This window comes from Octopus bimaculoides, chromosome 2, assembly GCF_001194135.2.
Source record: "Octopus bimaculoides isolate UCB-OBI-ISO-001 chromosome 2, ASM119413v2, whole genome shotgun sequence".
In the NCBI taxonomy this organism is placed as follows: domain Eukaryota; kingdom Metazoa; phylum Mollusca; class Cephalopoda; order Octopoda; family Octopodidae; genus Octopus; species Octopus bimaculoides.
In genome coordinates, this window is record NC_068982.1 from 155,293,409 (window position 1) to 155,302,399 (window position 8,991).

An 8,991-nucleotide genomic window follows, 5' to 3' on the forward strand; every position below is an offset into this window, starting at 1 on the left:
AATCATATATATATATATATATATATATATATATATAAATACGGCAGTGTCCTAGCATAACCAAAAACTTTAAAAAGAGATTAAAGATTTACACACACGTATCTCTGTATATATATATTAGTCTTTAACCGACTCTGCCGTCTCTGTTATTTTATATAATTGTATGCAGTCTGCTTTGAATTTCACTATCCGTGGCTTAAACGTTTTATGCGTTTCTAACATTTCAAAAAGATCCTTCATTCCAGTTTCCTTTGACAAATAAACCAGAGTTTTAAAAACCTTCATAAACAAAGACCTGGGATATGCGATCCAGATTTTTTCAAATATATCAGCACTTGCTTGGCTTAAATTATAAATGTCAAGAAGATTCGCTTTAAAATCCCTCTTATCCAAGTCAGTTTCTGCTATCTTCCATAAAAGCTTTTCAGTATAGATTTGTTTCCTGGTATCTTCAACAACTAATTTCCGATTCAAGGCCTTATCATATATGTGTGTAGCGTAAATGCCTGCCGATGGTAAATATTGGAAGGCAAACTTCTTAGGGGCTTTTCTTAATATTTCATTGATCATGTTATCCAGCTGATAATTCTTCATGTCAACAAGCGAAGCTTTATTGCACTCTTTAAGCGAACAGAAATTTCCAAGATAATCGAAGTAACGTTCAGGAGTTTTTTTCTCTTCCCATCCGAAAACTAGCTTGTTTTTCTCAGGGAAACCCTCCTTCCAGTTTTTCTCGGTTTTATCCAAATCGTTGTAGTCAACAATTACCTCTTGTGACCACTCGTCAAATTCCTTCTTAATTTTCTCAGCGCATTGAGTCTTAGCCATGTTGAAGAATATTTCTATCAACGTCTCGACTGTCTTTTCGTCTCCATTATGTCTATTAATAATGAAATTTGCGAAAAGAGTTAGAGCCATTTGTGATATATTTGAATAGTATTTTTTTTCTAAACGCCAAAGTATTTCGGAATCATAAAACATATTAACTCCAAGTTTCACAGCATCTTCCAGGTTATTGAAGTGTTCAGAAAGATCTCTCAAGCGTTGTTCTGTAAAGAATGGAAGTGAAGTATGATCGAATGTTGAATTAAATCCGTTCCAGTAATCATCTCCTAATTTTTTTAAAATCTTCGGATTTTCCTTCCAAAACCGTCTTCGAAATCTCTCCATTGTGACTCTCTGTCCAGTTTGACCCGGCATGATTAACGTTGCAAATTTGGTAGTTGTAATTTGCTGAGATAGCGAAAAAATTCGAATAACTTTAGGATAAATCTAAGTTATATAAACTTTGTTTCTTTACGAATGCGGAAGTAAAATCGATGGTTGCAAAAGCGCTAGAGCCTCGGGGAGAAAATGCTTTACATTTGCACTGTGAGTACGAATCCTACCGAGGTCAACTCTCCTTTTATCCGTTTTGGGGGTCAATAAAATAAAAGATCAGTCTCGTACTGGGGTCGATTTGGCAAACTGGAAGAATTCTTTAACGTCGGTGAAATATTTAAGCGGTTCAAATACCACGGAAGTCAACTTTGCCTTTTATCCTTTCGGAGTCAGTCACGTACTTGAGTTGTTTTAATTAACTAACCTGAAAAACTGCTGGCCTTGTGTCAAAATTTTAAACAATTATTATAATGAAAAAAACTTTTACGGTATTTACTTGCAGTAGTAGTAGTAGTAGTAGTAGTAGTAGTAGCAAGTAAAGCAGTTTAAAAAGTTATGGCATAGTCGTAGTTGTCGGGTTATGAGTTATGTCCCCTTAATCAGACACTTCTTCAAACTTTTTTTTTACTCCTGTCCCAACTTTATTGCTTTATCTGACAGCAAAATGAACAAGAGACTGTGAAACAGAAACGGAATAAATATCCTAAAGCTTCTGTTCAAAGGCACCTATGTGTCGTATATTTTCGTCAATCTTTATATCATTACGTCGAGATACATCGCCGAATCCAATCCCCAGTGGCACAGTGAAGATTTGTAAGACATTCCAATATTTTTCCATGAGATTCTTATTTGAATAGAAATACACACTTCAGTGTATGCATCGAGATACTCAGACACATACACATACATAAATCATATACATGTACATACGTACACATGCACGCACATTACATAAATGCATGCATGCATACATACATACATTACATTAGATACATTATATCCCACCCAGAAGGGTATACATTCGCTATCCAGGAACAGGAGATAGCTACTAAATACCTGATATACAAGAGGGACAAAGATACCACCTTTAAAAACAAAGAATATTCGTAGAACACCCCAATAAAATCATAAATTCGGTGCAAGCATAACAGACCTGATATTATTCTGTGGGACAAGAAATAAAAAGTTATGCACTATTGTAGAGGTCACCTGCCCAGCAGATGTGAATGTACAATTCAGGAAAAAGAGAACATTTATGGCGAATTCAGGCGGAACTTACAGCTCTTGTACCCTGACAATGAATTCTCATCTGTACCTATCATCATAGGTCCATTAGGTTATGTACCGATAAATTTGCATAAAGAAAGAAGAAAAATTACAAATACTCGGTTTCACGGGAAAAGAGCAAAAGAAACTAACACGGATTCTCCAAACCCAGTCTATGGTAGCACAGTGAAGATGTGTAAGACATTCCAATATTTTTCCATGTGAGATTCTTATGTGAATAGATGTACACACTTCGGTGTATGCATCGACAGTTCAACCAACACGCGAAATCAACCACATATTTACAAACACCAGGAACTGTCTTAACTCACTGTGTCAGCAATAATATCATTACAAAAGTGAACAAACAGCTGGAAAGAAAGAAGTCTGGAGAAGTGCTGAAAATTGTGCAGTATTAGAGGAATTTAGTTACAACCTGATTGGATTACAAGCAAGTATTCGATTCTGTTTGCCACTCGTGGACAATGCTGTCTCAATTCATAGGGTCACTGAGCAGTTGCTCAGGAGCCCTATGAATTTTCGGACTCAATTCTAATTTATGCATACTATGAGTTGCAGTCAATAAATAAATATAGTGATGTGTGAAAAGAATAAGATGACGGAAAGGGTAAAGGAACAAACGAAAGAGGAGGAGGAGGGGCTTGAGGAAAAGAAAAAAAGAACGAAAGAAAAGCAGATGGAGCTTAGGATAGAAGGAAGTAATGAATGCACGAAGAAAGAAAGAAAGGAAGGAGGGAGTATAAGTCGGATCGACTTTTCTACAGCAGCTTAATATCAGTATTTGACGTTGTACTTCTAATGTAAATAAAGCATAAACATATCTGATTTGGCAGAAAAGTACATCCCAGACATGAGGGATTTCTTAAGTATCCGTCTCTTGTCCTCTAAACCACTGGGGTCCGTGGACAGCAAATACTTTTTATGGGGAATTTGATTTTATATATGTTTTTTAATCGAAATCTTTTAATTGACAATAAACCTATTTGTTAAATACTGTTAAATAAACAAATGTAAAAATATGTTATTTTAAGCAAATATTTATGTATAAATTTCATAAGCGTTTATAAGGGTTATGGTTAGGTTTTATACGTATTTCCTCTATCCATCTGTTCAAATCTTTAGGAATAATTCCTAATGCACCTTTAACTACAGGAATACATTTTACCTGCACTTTCAGTTGTCTCTAACTCAATGGCTAGCTCCTGATATTTTGCTATTTTCTCTAGACTTCTCATTCTGACTTTCTCATCATTTGGAACTGTAAAGTCAATTATCTGGCACTTTCTATTATTTTTGACTGCTGCTGCTGCTACTACTACTACTACTACTACTACTACTACTACTACTACTACTAAATTGCGCCTATTACTCCGTCCGTCTGAATGTTGAAGTCCCTCAACATCTGATATTTCTTACTATCTAGTACTTTACTAGGTTCATGTTCATACCATTTATCAGTATAGTCAAATTCTAGATTTTTACATAACTCCAAGTGGATTACTCTCCCTAGGTCGTCATATCATTGTATTCTTTCTGTTCCATCTTGCTACATTCACTTACTATATGAGTAACACTTTCCTCTTTTGATTTCTATAATTTACATTGGGCATCCACCTAGTTTTTGTCTATTTTGGCTTTTATCCAATTAGTCCTCAATGTTTGAACTTGGGCTGCTACTAACAAACTTTCTGTCCCCCTTTTCAACCTTCCTTCCTGCAACCATAACCGTGTCTCAGTACTACTATTTCTTGCAATTATCTTTGGGAATCTACTATGCAAAGCGTTCCCTGCCAGTAAGATAATCTTTCTTCTTTTTTTCTGTTTTTTAACTTTTTTTGGTTTGGCTATATCTTACTGTCACTATATCTTACTGTAACACCTCTTAATAAACTTTCTTCACTGTTAACTACATAGGAGTATATATCTACTCTAGCTAACTCCACGCAGTCTTCTACTGATTTTAACCCTCTCCCACCTTCCTTTCTAGGTAAGTACAATGTTGCTACTCCTGCCATTGGGTGGAGTTCTCCATTCATATTGAATTCCTTCCTAGTTTTCCTGTCTAGATTTTCTAATCCAGATTTTGTCCAATCTACAAAAGCTGTTGAGTATCTTAGTAACAACACTGCCCAATTATTTACACCCGTCACTAGATTCGCACCATTTAGCTTTGACTTCATTAACTTCCTCACTCTTCTGATGTACTTCTCAATTTTCGTTTTAATTTCTGTAGTTAGTACTCTTTCAGATTCTAATACTCCTAGACACTTATAACTCCTCTTCTTTCAATGTCTGGCCATCTTGTAATAGGATGCCTTCACTGTTGACTACCTGTCCCTTTTTCGTGACAAATATTACACAAATTCCATGCCTATATCTTTGCTGAAGAGTCTTACAGTTTGTATTAAGCAATCTATCTCTTTTTTAATTCTTACTAAAAAGCTTCAGATCATCCATGTAAAGCAAATGGTTTATATTTCCTTTACTATTTCTGAACTGATACCCGTTCCTTTGCCTTCCTGGATATTAAACTGAGTGGGATCAAACATAAGACAAATAGTAAAGGAGATAACGAGTTCCCTTGGAAAATTCTTCTTTTGATATTAACTTTCCCCAGGACTGTATCACCTGATTAGAGATCTACTTCCCATTTCTTCATGTTAAATCTAATTAGTTTTCTTGTCTGTTATACTGAATATACTCAAACGTTCACTTATCCATGTGTGAGGTCATGTCATAGGCTTTCTTAAAATCCATCAATGCTATTGTTAGAATTTTTCTAGCTTTTACTTCATTTAGAATTGCTTTGTCTATATATAATAGATCATGCGTTCCTCTAGCCTTCTTCCTGCAACCTTTCTGTTCTTCTGAGAGCAAATGGTAGTGGTGGTGGTGGTGGTGTTTAGCTTCAGGTCAACCCTGATTGAACAGATTTGTGATTGTAGGCATTCTAACCATGAATATTCCATCATTTTCCTAAACAGAGAACACCCAGTACCATATCATCCAGTATGCTCTTCGTTTCTAACACAGCAGGGAGATTTGAGTATAACCACGTACAGGTTCCTTTGTTGGCTTGACTCAGGACACGTTATTTAAACTTTATGTCAGCTCCGAGCTGACCTAAGATCAAAAGCATTTCAAACTTGTGTATCCAATATTTTAAGACACAGTGCATCCAGGGCCATGTTGCGTTGGTTTACATATTTAAGACAGCAGAGTGTGATTTAAAGAAGATTTTGTTGCTATTTCTCTCAAACATTCACAACACAGATGATGTACTTTAATAGTGTTCTAACAACTAAATAATTTACGGTTTACAATATTATAGCATTTAAAATAACTTTGTTATTCAGTTGGTCGATTAAGACAATTGATACTTCTCATTCACAATGCATGGCAATAAAAATAAAGCCCTCGAAGCCTAATTAAAGAGGAAGTCAAGCCAAAGACGGAACTTCTGAGTACTCATAAAACTTGCTAGAAATAGCTGCCAAAATTCTCTCAAATCACACTATCTTTAGGAAGGAAAGATTATCTTTTGTTTAGACATTGGATAATGTGCTCATAGATGCACAATGTCTGAACAAAAGATAGGATAATCAGGGCTTGGATGCCTTTGTGATTCTGTTCGTTGCCCCCTGGCTAAACAACATTTTATATTATAGTTATGATGTATATCTTTTTTTTAATTTCTTACTTTCGGTGTTAATAACTTTGGGATCAATAGATTTAAGCTTTATTTAACGCTGCAGAAGTAGTTTTCTTGAATCAAATCTTTATCTAGTACAATGTAAGCATACATAAAGTTTATGGATTGGATTTTTTTTTTTACCTCTTAGTAGAATTGGACGAAAATTATTGTTTAAAAGAATACTTTGAAGACGGATATGTTATATACAAATTAGATTGTATTTAGATTGTGACACTTATGCTACAAAGTTTGTAGTCAAGCATGCTAACTGATTTCATTACAGTCTACTTGTTTAAGAATGTCTAAATTTGAAAAGAAAGTAGAGCAAAATACTAGGTAAGGATTCGAACCCAACCGCAAGATATTCAGTTAGGGATTACGATTAAGCCATCACAGTTTCATGTGATTGATCTATAAATCGGTCAATTAACAGGAAGCTTTGGCGTGACTTGGCTCTTTGGATGATCTAAAAGTTGCCCTTTTTTCGCAATATAAAAACCGCTTGGCACCTAACTAAGCCAGATGGTTTCAAGCATCCGCGTAGATCACCTTGGGCACACACAGAAGGCAGACCGCTAATACTAGACCACGTCAGACATTCGGACAGAATACCTCGAGCAAGAAACGATTTCAGACACATACGTTGGATTCTAGTTAGCCTTCTACAAGATACAGCGTGGTTCTCTCCTCCTAGTCGGCGGTTATATTATCAGTACTTTTCTTTTGTAGACAGTTAACGCAGTAAATCATATCCATCAATAAATATGTTAAAAGTTCGTGAGTCGCTTCATTTATTATACGCGCAGCTAGCTAGACCACAGGGTGATGGTCTTTAACAAGACAACACACACCAACAAACGACCATCACAACAATGAAGATCAAACATCCTTACGTCTCTAGTAAGAACCACGATGAAAAGTGTCGTATAAAAATAATATTGAACAGATCGTCAACTTGTTTAAGAAAAAGCTAAATTCGAAAGGAAAGTAGGCAAAAATGTTAGTAAGGAATATAGTGAAAAATGTCGCTCAAAAATACTATCGAACAAACAGTATTTAAAATTATGTCGGCCGCAAATATACGTCATAGGAAAATTGTGACGTTGTGAATTAGATTGTAGACGTACTGTATGGAAAACATTAAGAATTGGGGGGAAATGGAACGGGTGTTACATCACCTTTTCTATGAATTAGTAGTTCGTTTATTTATTTATTAATATATATTTTTTTCTTAATGTAATTACCAAAATGCCTTCCCCTCAGAGAAAACGAAAGGTAACACCGTTTACCACACTGCTTAATTTTGTGCCTTATAAGAAACCACTGAATTATGTTCATTCTGATCTAAAACAGAGCACGAAAAGTAGCACAAAAAGTGGAAGCAATCAACCTACATATCGTCAAATTCTAAGTGACCACAACTATTCCTTGATAAAATCTTTAGGTGAGTTGTTTTTTTTTTTTTAAGAACAAACTTATGTACATTTCAAGAACAAACTTCTGTACATTCACAACGCAGTCATGTGTTCAAATGCACACACACACACACACACACACACACACACACACGAATATACGCACAAACACAGTATGTACACATGTAAAAATACAAAAACGTATACTAACATACAGATAAATTAATAAATGAAAGAATGTTCGTGTGAATGCACACAAGCATCCATCCATACACATCCATCCATACACACGAATACACACATTTGTTTATATAATAATTCAACTACGGTATTTCATAGTTTGTCGCTAATTCAATTCTTAACCAAATGGAAACTAACATTGTTGAAGAGGACTAGTCACTAGCTACATTTTGGCATGAAAAAATTGTGATTTGGTCCAGTAGAAAAAAGTTTACATCAAAATTTGTAGCAACGTTATGAGAGAGTAAGTAACGCCACCAATCAAGTTTAGATCTAAACAACTTTTCTTTATTTTAAAAGCAAAATATATTTTATCTTAGATTCAATGATAGAAGAAAGCATGGGGAATTTTATAGTTTTGATCCCATGCAAGAAAAATTTGTATCAAAATCGTTGTGAGGTAAAATATCATGAAAAAAATATAAGTAAGGCAAAGTGTAATTAACTTTTTCCTTTATTTTAAAAACAAACTATATTTTAATTAAGTTTAAATGATAGTGCTTAATTCGAGGAATTTCATGCAATCAATTTCATGCAATGCAGTTTTAAAAGAAAGTTATGAGTGTTTTTTTTTCTCGTATTTGAGGGTGATAATATAGTTCTATACTTTTTCTGGATATAGTTCTAGGGGGCTTTTAATATATATATCACCGGCATCATTGAGGTAAGGAAAAAATTATCAACGCCACCGCTAATTGACACATTTGAAACATTATTAATTAGCAAAACCTGGAAAAAAACATGGGTTACTTGGAAAAATACGAGCAAGGGAAATAATATTCTTAAGATTATAAATGTGAAAAAGTACAGGACAGGTTATTACACTTGGAAAAGTTCAAGACAAGTTATTACATCTGGTACCACCATTTTGTTAAAATATTGACACACTAGAATACTTTAAAAAATGAGAGCCAGAAGTACCAATATAGCTAAAGTTTTATGCAAAGTATAATAGTATATATGGTAGGCAAATTCATTGTGTAAAAAATAGGCATTGAGTCAAGACTAAAAATGTGAAGACTTGGCAATAACTTAGGCAATAACTCAAGCAAATCTTACTGTGAATTTGTTATAGGTAGATTTTACTGTAATATGTAACTAATTCTTTTTATTATTCTATTTATTGTACTAAATAATTTTGTTCCACTATCATTTTTTTACAACCTATTTTCAAATTTCTAATTTTTAATTAGC

General features: G+C 34.3%; 1 protein-coding gene across 4 annotated transcripts in view; it reads left to right on the plus strand.

Moving 5' to 3' along the window:
* Positions 1–8,991, plus strand: part of LOC106877050 (testis-specific serine/threonine-protein kinase 6) — a 56,721-nt gene that overhangs the window by 25,358 nt on the left and 22,372 nt on the right. The window contains exon 1 of one of the 4 annotated variants that reach the window (XM_014925836.2): positions 6,400–7,586. The exons of 2 other annotated variants lie outside the window; for them this stretch is intronic. In XM_014925836.2, coding sequence (XP_014781322.1) covers positions 7,391–7,586 — 196 coding nt within the window. In that variant the 5' untranslated portion in view covers positions 6,400–7,390. Of the gene's footprint in view, positions 1–6,399; positions 7,587–8,991 lie in introns of those variants that run through there. One more of the 4 variants, XM_014925835.2, reaches the window with a different exon arrangement.